The 12,539-nt window shown below is 40.9% G+C and overlaps 1 protein-coding gene across 3 annotated transcripts in view; it reads right to left on the bottom strand.

Moving 5' to 3' along the window:
* Positions 1-580: 580 nt before the first annotated feature.
* LOC133864650 (uncharacterized) overlaps positions 581-12,539 on the bottom strand; it is a 37,961-nt gene continuing 26,002 nt past the window's right edge. For all 3 annotated transcript variants that reach the window (XM_062301049.1, XM_062301050.1, XM_062301051.1), the window contains 7 exons: positions 4,698-4,769; positions 4,522-4,618; positions 4,344-4,398; positions 3,041-3,169; positions 2,832-2,949; positions 1,838-1,920; positions 581-1,307 (listed from right to left, as the gene is read on the bottom strand). In XM_062301049.1, coding sequence (XP_062157033.1) covers positions 884-1,307; positions 1,838-1,920; positions 2,832-2,949; positions 3,041-3,169; positions 4,344-4,398; positions 4,522-4,618; positions 4,698-4,769 — 978 coding nt within the window. In that variant the 3' untranslated portion in view covers positions 581-883. The remainder of the gene's footprint in view (positions 1,308-1,837; positions 1,921-2,831; positions 2,950-3,040; positions 3,170-4,343; positions 4,399-4,521; positions 4,619-4,697; positions 4,770-12,539) is intronic.

The following is a 12,539-nucleotide window of genomic DNA, read 5'->3' on the forward strand; positions in this document are numbered from 1 at the left end:
TTATATTACTTCATCACTTTTTACTAATTCCAAAACTAACAACTCACTACTCTGTTATGTTATTTGCCAAACAAACCCAACATTTACCCCTTCTAATTACCACTCCATTTGCAATGTCTCCCACAAATTGTTATTCGTGTTGCAATATCCTCATTTCACAACTCAAAATGACAAAAATACCCACAAACTACCATTTCCTGAATTTTTGCTGCTTTTTTTTTCTTTTTTTTTTTTTTTTCTTTTTTTTTTGGTCATTTTGGGTGCGGAAGAGTGATATTGCAACTATAGTTGTAGATTGGGGGGAATATTGCAAAAATTAAAATATTAAGGGGGCCCATTGCAAATGGAGATTGGTAGTTAAGAGTGATGGTAATAAACAGGGCATGGATGCTAGTAATAGCGTGGTGGTGAGGGACATAGCATTCTGGAATGTGGTTATGGTGGTGGCGGGGAAAATAATGGTTGGGGTGACAAGAAAATGGTGGTGTGTTGGCTGAGATGGCGTCCCAGACTGAAAAGTGAAGTCATTTCTCCATCTAGGGTAAAAATGGGTAATAATAATGTTAACATTCTGTATCACTAATAAAATATTTTCCTTTTTGTATGAAATATAAAGATTTAACAATATTACAATATTGTATCCAAATCATTTAACCCCTGGTAGATGCTGCAACAAAGTCACAAGAGACCTAAACAAATACTTATGGGTGCTACACCAATACACTGCCTAGCGTCCTGAAGAGAGCCCCATGTAAGATGGCCTTTCGAAATCCTTTCCCTATGCAGATCACTGCCTCCAAGTCACATTGCAAACGGTACACGTATGAACACATATTTATACCAAGTTATCCTAAAGCTTTCACCTCCTTATCCAAGCCATGACTTATGAGTGTTTTCTTTCCCACTTTCCTTCGCGTCTACCATCCCGTTCTCTCCGCTCGACTCCCTGCCTAGACTTGCTCCCTCTGGATCCGTGCCTTTGAGCAGAACCAAATCCACCAGACTGTCCGTCGAATGCTGACACCGAGTCTGGATCCCCTATGCTACCTGTGTCGCCCGAGTCCTTGCTTCCATCTGGATTTTCTTCATAACTGCTAGCACACTCATCTGGACGATCACGCGACTGTAAAATAGTAGGCAGCTGGCCTGAAAATTGCCGCGAACCAGACAGAACAACGGTTGGAATGGCTCCCATGGATGTACTAGTGGTAGACGCTTCAGGCTGTAGGCTTCCACTATTTGCTCTTGTGCTCCCTTCATTACCTGATCTTCCATTTTCCCTTTCACGAAACCGTTCCCGAGGTCGACTGCAAACAAAGTGTGGCAGCAAGAAATTTATGCACAAACCGTAAATTATTTAAAAGAGCAAAGAACAAGGGATTGTTCAGAGATAAACATGTTCCATCCGACAAACAGCTGCAGTCCTAATACTGAATTGACAGGAAACAGAAGAATAATCAAGTTCATATGTCCTAGTTGGCATGGTAGTAGGCCGTGATAGAAACAAGAAGAAATTTGATGTAGAATGCACATCAAACATGGTTCTAACTAGTTCTAGCTAGAAATCCTAATAAGATACCAAAGCAGATCTAATGCGGTTAGTTTTGTAAGAAACTCATTTATTGATAAAATCTATTGCATCCACATGCATAAAATGCTTCATAACAACTCTTTAATACTTAATTCCACTAAGTTGCAAGGCCTTAAAATCCTCAAACGACTAAAAAAAAAGGAAAAAAAATCAATTCATCTGGTTTTTTGTATTTATACAGGTTCAACTGCTGAATAGGATTCTGAAATAGTGAAGCAATTTTGACTAATGACATAAATAAATCACCTGCTATGACTGGAGGAAGAAAAATCTCGCCGAGATGTTCGTAGTCCTGATTCGGCCAGCTCCAGTTCACGCTGAAGTTCTCGCTACATACAAATGTACACTTTCAGATTTAGTCATTCCAAAAGACCAGAGACCAACAAGACAGAAACTTCAGCTAAAGACACCGAAGACTTGCAAACTTTTATTTTTCATGTAAAAGATACTAGAAGGGTAGAATCACATTTTGCCACCCGTCTATCCAACAACCATCAACATCTCTTCCAACTTAGGGCAGGTGGAGGATATTTTTCCTGATAGCCTATTTAGGGCAGGTGGCAATCACACGAGATATGTTTACTTTTCTTTATCACGTGACTTTCAATGTTTTATGTGTCTCCATTCTCCATACTAATTTTTGGATGTAATGACCTATAGAATATAGCCTGCTTTATTTGTATACACTATTAATAATATTGCAAAAAAAACAACAACAAAAAATTAAAAATTAAAAAAAAAAAAAAAAAAAAAAAAAAAAAAAAAAAGAGGGCAAAAAGGAACATGCAAAAGGAAATTATGGGTACCAGTCCTTGGGAAAGTCTAATCCAACCCCAATAGATATCAATGGATATTAGAAAATATATCTATACCTACAATACTAAAAGTAAGGACTTAACAATATAGTCAGAAAAAGAATTGATCACAATTAAAAAGATGAGAGAAAACACGAAATATATTAACTCCAGTAAATTCACTGAATTTCTTGCTGTCATTATTGTTAGGGACTAGAAAGGTATGCCTCACCCCACCCAAAAGTGGAAAAGGAAAAGGAGATATGTATTACCCATATATAATATAAGAAACCATCTCAAGAGCATAGTTAGGACCAAAGTTCCGTTAGGCCAAGGACCTCGGTGCCTACCAGTCATATTATGGCAGGAGACAGACAACTCACGAAAAAGCACAACAAAGTTAATGGAAATCAATATATTCAGATTGAGTGGGGAAGGGTTCTTACCTGTGTTTGTCTCTCCTTCTCCATATCAAGATTGTGGCGCAGCTCCTTGGTTTTAGCACGCTCAAGTTCCATCAATCGCTGTCTTTCAATCTCCTTTTCCACTTCAGCTGCCCTCTCCCTGATATGTAGTTGCAAACCCCTCAACTTGGTATCCATCACAAAACTATTGCAATTAAGAACATGAGATGAGCCACTGATAAGAGTTAAACCTATCAAGTTCTTGCAGAAGTTCTGCTTCACGTAAAGCTGCCTCTTCTAAATATTTCTGACGCTCACGTCTCAAAATAAGTTTCTTTTGTCTGCGGGCTGCTATGTCCTCTCGCAGTTTAGTTTTCTCTCTGACAAAGCAATACTGATTGAAATTAAATCTATAATCTAAACAATGCCTACAATAGTAAACAGGATTAATACTTGGATTTCACATTCCTAAGATCAATTCTCGTACTTAATGAATTATTTTTTTTTTCAAGAAATAAATGAGTAAAAGATGGGCTCCACCAGCACTACTAGTGATGTAGGACAAACAAGCAATTGAGATGAAAGTTTGAAGAGAGAAGAAGATAAGAAGAAGCTGAGAAGAGAAGAGAAAAGAATCGAGATAAAAGAAGAAGAAGCTCGAGAAACAGAAAGTGGGGAGAAAGAAGGAAAGAGGGAGTCGACAAACAGTCATTCAATTTTCTTAATTCATCATAAGCTACTGAATACAATAGAAGATTAGGTTTAAATAGACTAGAAATTGAACCCTAACCTCAATCCTAACCGTACTTGGGCTAATGGCCCGCTAAAATTACATAAAGCCCAAAATAAAATAATAAACCCAGTCTGAAAAATAAACAATAAAACAAAAATGCAAACTAATAAAAGCCCAACAATGATCCAGCTCTCAATCACTCAATCACAAGGTGATGGGCTAGGCATCCTCTGATGTTGATGTATACGCACGTGATCTGTGGCTCGGGTTTGGTGTACTGCATCGACTAGTTTGTTAAAACTTGACATGGTGTCCCATTTATTTGTATGAACAAGCAAAAATATTAATAAAAGAACTCTATGTTTAATTTGGCCTCATGTGAAATGTTACGAGATTAGAATATTTGACATTATTAATCATAGTTACTATTTGACAGTAACTATCGAACAGCTACTTTTCTTATAAGTGTTTAGCAATTAGGCCTAGAGGCTGAAGATTTAAAAAGGAGGTGAAGACGCTACTAGAAATAATGCTTTTCGCCCCAGTCCAGGGTATGTAAATCAAAGATGAGCAAGTTGCCATGGCTTCCATACAAGCACAACCATTAGAAAAGGAAAATGAATCAAGTGGTGAGAAAAACAGACTATTGCCCATCTCTTGTATAATTACTGTGTGTTAGGGCTCTGCTCTTTTTTGTTCTTGAAAGAATTTTATTACTTACAAAAGAAGTTACTATTAATGGGCTTTCGTATTTTCTTCTATCAATTTACTATGAATTTCATGTGTTGCAAAGTGCAGCAGAAAGTGAAATTAATACATACAGGGAACGAATGCAATCCTTGATTTGACGAAGGCGCGTATCATCTTTCATAGGAGCTGGAAAATAAAAAAGTTGCACAGTAGATAAAAGCAGGAAAAATATTAATTAGCATAACAAGAACAAATTTTTTAAGCAGTCAATTACATGTAAATGACAATGCAATAGTCAGAAATGGTTACATGCTAGACAAGGAATCTGATGCCAATCTTTGGAATCTTCTTGTAGTGAATGTTCTTTTTGAAGGACGTCCAATTCTATTTCAGCCTCCTCTAGTTCCTACGACATATTTAAATTATAAACTGACCACACAGAAGCTTGGAAGTAACAAACAGAACCGGCAGTCACCCAGGCTTACCATAACCTCTTGGTCAATTTTTTTGGAAAATATATCGAAGTACGACTGAACAGAAGTTAGATTTGCAAAAACCTGTTACATATCCATTGATCATAAAATCAGCAACAACATGAAAAGGATAAGCAACAACTCCTTATAGCAGCAAGACAGTACGAAATAAGCCTATGGAAAATGGAAAGAAACAAAATATTCTTTTGATAAGTAAAAATATTATTGAAAAAAAGCGTAAAGCGCCCCTAAGTACACAAGAAGTATACAAAGAAGAAACCAAAGCTAACCCGAGGAAACGCAATAAAAACCACAAAAAACCCTAGAACCCGAAAAGACACCCTAAAACAACCCACAAAAGCACCCGCCAAAGAACCCAAACAAGAACAAAAGGAAAAACGCCCAAGGACCCGAGAAACAACCCACAAAAACCACCAAGGCAAACAACCCTATAACAATTGGGCCTTGCCTTTCCTACACCTGGAAGGAGCATTAAAGTCGCCATAATTGACGGAGCTTTGCAGATTCAGAAGCTCTCTCTTGCCTTTTGACTTATGGCGCTTAATCATCTCGTCCACGATAGCCATGAGCTCCTTAAACAACCTCTCTCAAAACACAGCAACCTTCTCCCGAGCATCTAACTCCCTATTGTGATCAACAACGATAGGCGAATCCTGGGTTTAGGAGAAGCCATTTCTGATCTTCCCGAGACGAAGCACTCTAGCGAGGGTTAAGAAACCCCTTCCTAAAAAGGCCCTTCTTCACTTGAGGCTCTGCAACTTTCATCAAAGGAAGCTCTGCAACCGTAGTCTTAATAACAAAGCTGGAAACCGTCTTCAAGGCTTCCAGAGAATCTGAGAGTAACCCATCATTCCACTTCACAGAATGACCTTTCCCTAAGCTCCCTTGCCCTCCAGTAATATTGCTGAAAAGGATTGGAATTATGCATCAAGGGGAGGGAAGAACAGGTCCTCTCACCCAACTTGGCCGCCCCTGAGAGAGTAGAAGGGGCAGACCCAAAGCCGCTAGGCAAGGGGGCAGCATCAAACCCATGACCACCGGGGGATGAGGACTCGCCGGAGCCAAAGGGGCAACCAGCGACGCCGAAGACAGCATCTCCAAAACCGGCAAGGGGGGTAAAGAGAACGGCTTGACAGGGGCCGCCTGAGCAGCTAAAACAGTAGCACCAGAGCTAATAGGCAGGGGGGCCGGCACCGGAGAATCAGCCAGAACCACCGGAGGCAACATCTCCGGTTCCGCGATGGTGGAAAGGCTAGAAATATGTTGTTTAATCCACCCCCGAAAACAGACAACCCTTGAACCGATCCACCCTAGAAATTGCCGGCGACGTGAGCTTCTGCCAACGACACCCTAAAACGGTCGTTGGCGCCGGGCCTGCATCCCTGCTTAACCCACCCTCGGAACCACCCCAGAAACAGCCGGCGATGTGAGCTCTAGTCGAGAAGAACACCCAAGAACGGTCGTCGACGCCGGACCCGCACCCTCGGAGACAACCAACTGGAGAGAAACTTTGGGTTTGGGTTTCGGCAAGAACCGACCCAAAAGGACTCCCCTGCGCTTGGGGCCCAAACTGAACCCAGCAGAACAGCCCAACAGCATTCCAATCACCCGGCCCAAAGTCAAGTTGAAGTCAACAAGCAACCGGATCCACGCACGCAAATTCGAATTCAAACGAGGAGAAGACGCGCCTCGTGCAGAGTGAATGGCGTGATTCTTCTTCTTACCCAGCAGACAAAGACTCAATCCCTTAACCAGCGGATCAAACTGCGAGCCTCGAGAAATGGACCTCTCCGTCGACCCGTGTGGTTGTTCCTTCACCGCCTAACTATTGTTGTCGAGGCCATCAACCGACCATTGCTTCCCAATATGCATGGCGTGGGAGGCATCTAACCCCCGAACCACAGCCACGTAGGAAGGAGCCGTGGAAGACACATCTAGCCGATTCGAAAAAAAAACATCTCAGAACCCATCATCCGCTCCTTAGAGCCTAGGAAAAAGGTCATCTTTTGTAGCTCACCCGCAAACCGAGCCCAACCCCCACCCTTACAGCCTTCAAAAAGCCAAATAGCTCCTTTCCGACCACCCTCAGCGAAGACAACCGCCTCTAGGTCGCAGCCAGACTTGTTCACACCCCTTCGAACCATCAGAACTTTAATGTCCACCCAGAAATACTTTACGAAGTCCGTCGCCGAGACCTTCAACGCCTCTTCAACGGTAGACAACAGCCAAATAGAAGCTTGAGGACCCAAAAAAAAATGAACCCACAGAACCCTATTCTCCCCTCCTCCAAGCGTAAGTTCGACACTTACGACTTTGCTGAAAAGGAAAAACGTTTGCCTTCCAAAAAGAAGCACAGGTCCATCCTCTTTAAACCTAAGAAACTAGGAGAGGAGAAATTCTGGAACCATACCCAAACCAAACGAACTCAGAAAAATGTCACTCAGAGAGAGAACCCGACTGACAACCCAGCAGAAATGAACTTCAACTTGTGGCTCCTCTCTAAAGGATAGAAAGAAACAAAAATTCCAGGTGTTTAACCACAAAAGGAAGAAAGAGTCATAAGACAAAGGATAAGATCAGCTCATTCTAATACCTCTTACATTTGTTGCAATAACTTGCAAAAGCTTTACTACTAGGAAACAGAAACATAGTTCCCTTTCTTCCTTTTTAGAAATATTTAAAATTGAGTTTATATAGGAGCTTAAAAGGGAAATGTAGCCTTCATTAGAATCTAAGTTCCTAATTCCGAGTCGTTTGCAATAAAGCAAGAGACAAACGTGCTCTAGCAATGCCTCAACATCAGATAGTTTTTTCGCTAAAGCCTTTGGGGATTCATGGAGAGATCTACAAAGCATGCATACAGATACGGGATATGAGAAAGAACTGGATGTGTATTAGAGACTATTTGTTAGAGAAGTATTGGTTTGAGTGTATCTCAGGCCCTCACAATCCATTGATATAAAAAGAAAATATGACATTCTAGAATATGGACACCTCATAGGGACACCAGATAGGGACACCTCATAGGCTTCTAGAGACTAGAATATAGACATTTCATTGGGACACCTCATAGTGACACCTTGTAGGAACTTATGGAAACACCTATAGGGACACCTGGTCCTTCCCCTTTCTATTACAATATTACCTTCATTCTCTAACACTCTCCCTCAAACTGGAGTATATATATTATATAATTCCAGCTTAGAAGAAATGAACTGTAATGAAATACAACAGACTTTTTAAACACATCAGCAAGTAAGTCTTTAGACCCCAAAAACATCGAACTGGCCAAAAAATGAACAGAATTGACTGAAATACCATAAAACCGGCTGAAAAACGAATTGACCCGGATGACAAACCCCTGAACCAATCGAAAACCATTGAACTAGCCTAAAACAAACTGAGCCGGCTGAAAACCACCAAACTGGCTGAAAAACAATACAACCGCAAAAAAAAACAAAATGAACACGCTGAAAAACCGTCAAAACTGACCACAACAACATTGAACCGGCCGAAACACAACAAAACTGGCCGAAACTGAACCTTGCCAGCCAAAAACCAGTCTGAACCGGCTGAAACAAGAACAAAACCAGTAGAAACCGGACAAAACCCACCAGTAAACATTGAAACCGTCCAGAAGCTCACCGGAAAACTACAAAACAGGCCAGAATCTTGCAGGAAACACCAACATTGACAGACAGTTGCCTGGATTTCGCAGGATAACACAAACTCGCTGGACAACACCGAATCCAGCTGAAACACACTGGAAAACTCCATTAGCAACTGAAATTTGCTGACAATCTCCAACACAGGAAAACAGAAAACCAGCTGAGGGTCATTATAAACAAAGATACTGGCCAGGTCAATTCAGATCCGAATCGATCCAGTTTGGATATGGGCCAGGGATTTTTTATTTTTTATTAAAAATAAAAAAAATAAAAAAAAAACTTTGCTCATTGGGCATGGGCTTGACCCGAGTGAAGGTTTGGACTAGACTAGTTCCAGATTAGCTTGGACTCAGCCGAAGAATAAAAGTGAAATAAGGTTCTTCCGAAATAAGGGATTAAACTAAACTGAGGTTATCCTTATCCGGATAGGGACAACATACACCCAACTAAACACCAGTTTTCTTCTTCAAAACATGCTGGAGATTCACTGCCGTCAACCGGACAACATCAGCAACCACCATAAAAACAATAACAAACACCATCAAGGACTACAATAAACCACAACTACCAAAATCTCAAACAAACACAATCAATGACAACCACCAACCACCAAAGACTACAACCACTAGAGAAACAATCGGCCACCTCTACAGCGTGGACAAAAACCACTATAAATGACCAATCAGAAACAGCCGAAGACCATTGCAGCAGGACATATTTTTCAGACCACCACACAGCCACTGACTACCTTGATGACTGACGATGACCTGATGAGGTTGATGGTGACGGCATCTCAACTATTAGACTGATGAAGCTGCCATCGACCTCGACATCATGCAGATGGGGAGAAATGAAACGAAGAAGAAAAAGGCAAAGCATGGGGACTAGAATTTTTTTTCCCATTCATATACTTCAATACCATGTCAAGAATAGGATTCACAAAAGAAAGGCACAGTATATCTCTAGGCCTCACAATCCATCAATATATAGGAACAAATACAATATTCTAGAATGTGGACACCTCACCACGTAGTGATATATAACTCATATGGACACTTCATAGGGGCAACTCATAGAGCCACCTTGTCTTTTACCTTTTTGTTATAATTTTCTTTTCTTTTTTATAAGTAAAGCAATCTCATTAAAAAACGCAGAGGGGCACAATCCGTGTATACAGGGAGCATACATGATAGATGCCCTACAATGGAGAAAAAGGATTCTTCCTAGTTGCTTTTCTTGTATACTTCCTGTGTACTTGATTGCGCTTTGCGCTTTTTAATGATATCTCTCTTACTCATCAAAAAAAATGGAGAAAAAGGAGTCCGTGAAACTAAAAAAATGAGGACTACCATACACTGCCATCCACGCATTACGGGAATTGAACATATCAAATTAAGTTGTTCCACCGATCTCTTGTAATCTTCAAAGCTCCTTGTGATCCGCTCTCTCCAAATATTAAGCACAAATCACCTTTTTAGGCATAATCCACTCTACCCCAAAAAGACAGAAAAGCGCAACTCATAACTCCCTTGCCACCTCACAGTGAAGAAGATGATCTATTTGACTGCACACTCCTCTTACACACAAGAATAGTTTACCACTACGACTCTCATCTTCCTCAAGTTATCCAAAGCTAAGATCCTCCCTAGAGCCACCGTCCACACAAAAAATGCCACTCTTGAAGGAGCCTTACCTCTCAAAATACTCTTCCAAGGAAATGAGAAGCCTATAGGAATGGACAACACATGATAAAAGGATTTTACATCAAACTTTTCCTCTTGGAAGGAATCCAACATATTTTATCCTCTCCTCCTTGTCTCAACCTAATAGAGTACAAAAGATGTTACCAAATCCACCTCCCAACCCTGCACTAGTTTGGTAAATGATATATTCCACTGAATATTTCCATTAGAGAAGCACATGATCTGCCACCCACGCCTCCAAACATCGCAAAATACTAAACAATTCCATAAAAGTAACCTTCAAGGGCTGTTCCCCACACCACAAATCATGGCAAAACATGATTTTTGATCTATTGCCCACCTAATATCTAACAAATCTAGAAAAAACTCCCCACTCCCACTCCAAAGGGCCCACTACCTCCTTAGAGCACCAACTTCCCATCATGCTATCATATCTAGTTTCCACCACTGTGGTAAAAAATGAAATCAGAAAATTCCACCGTAGATGTTGACTATCAAATGTCGCTATATCTCTCACACGGATATCGGATAGCATTAAAATCACCCCTAATACACCATGGCATCTCCCACCAGCTAATACGCCCAGCCAATTCATCCCATAGCCTTTTTCTTTCGTGATGATCATTCGGACCATAAACACCCGCAAAAGCCCATTCAAAATTATCACCAACACTTCTAAAAGAGCACGCAACTGTGTATCTCCCCAAACAATCCTCAATCTTTTCTACCACCCTCTTATCCCACATTAACAAAATCCCTTTAGAAGCCCCTCTTGACCCTAAGTAACACCACTCCAAATAATGACATCCCCATAAACTTCACACCACAGCCCTAGAAATAATCTCCAACTTCGTTTCTTGCAAACAAACAATATCCACTTTCCACTCTCTAAGTAGACCTCTAATCCTCAACCTTTTATACATTCCAGGATATAATCTTAGGCTTCATAAAACACCAATATTACCACTCCCCTTACCTTTGCCTCTACTAGAGTTACCTCCCTTCATGTCATAGCTAATGGAACAGGCCAATCTCTTTAATTCACAATTTCCTCTATTAACTGACTTAGAAAATAAGCTTGAAGAACTAGCTGAACCATTCTGTTTTCGACTAGCTTCAATGGCAGTAAAAAGGTTCAGCATTTAGCCTCGAATTCCTCAAATGACAGCCCTACAACTCAACAGACTTTTAACCCTCTCAACAATCCAATCTGAAGACACTGATTCAGGCAACTCAGTTCCTTCAATTACAGCAATTGGATGTACCAACCAAGGCCAACTTTTCTTAGGTTCCTCTCCAAAATAAGGTATCAATTCCATAGAAGAATAATTCTCATCCCACTTGTAGAAACCAAACTTTTACAAATCTCAACTCCTTCCAAAGAATATTCCTACACCGACATTCCTGGCCTTCTTTACAACAATCCCACACATTCTTCGTCAAAGTATGAACTGGAATCCCAAACAAACATCCCAAGGAGGACAAGCTTTCCCCTTCTTCGATACCAATGGCCCATTGTATAGCTTTAGGAACACCCACCTTATCTGTCTCATCAGAGCAAATAATAGCCTTCTTTGCTAACGAACTTCCTGATGACTTGTCTGTTTCCATCAACCCTTTCACCTGCACCCTTGATTCCACCTTCTCAATCCCTAACCCGTCATCGGCAGACACGCTCAAAACAATGCCCGGTACCGATGGCCGAACTTCCCTCTTGGTAAACCCATTCTCTTGGGGCTCTTTGGAACTTCGTGGGTTTTGAGAATTGGTATCATTAATTGGGGAAGTCTGATTTTTTTTTTTGATAAGTAATTGCAATTTATTAAAAAGCGCAAAGGGGCGCAACCCTTATACACAGAAAGTATACAAGAGAACCCCTAAAAGAAACGAACAGAGAATAAATTTAAAAAGTCTACATAATTAAAAACACTCAAACTATGATGGAGCGCTATCCAAAAATATAATGTATTGAGCAACCGCTTCCGTAGCTCCACCATAGATGTTTCTACATCTTCAAACAGTCGAGCATTCCACTCCCTCCAAATACACCACAGCAAGCACAGAGGAGCTAACCGCCAAGCCTCTTTAGCATGACTACATTCAATCGCCTCCCCCCAACTACTCAACAACTCCGACACCGTTCGTGGCATAACCCACTCAACCCCAAATAAAATAAGAACGTAGCTCCAAAGATCCCGGGCGACCTCGCAGTGAAGCAACAAGTGATCAATAGACTCCCCACTCTTCTTACATAAACAACACCACTCAATTACTATAACATTCCTCTTACACAAGTTATCATGCGTCAATATTTTGCCCAAAGCAGCTGACCATACGAAGAAAGCCACCCTTGTTGGAGCCTTAACACGCCAAATATTCTTCCAAGGAAAATATGGAACAGATGGGCCATCTTTCCTAATAAGCTCTTCATAGAAGGATCTCACCTCAAATGAACCTTTTTT

The sequence above is a fragment of the Alnus glutinosa genome, chromosome 3, assembly GCF_958979055.1.
Source record: "Alnus glutinosa chromosome 3, dhAlnGlut1.1, whole genome shotgun sequence".
Lineage (NCBI taxonomy): Eukaryota > Viridiplantae > Streptophyta > Magnoliopsida > Fagales > Betulaceae > Alnus > Alnus glutinosa.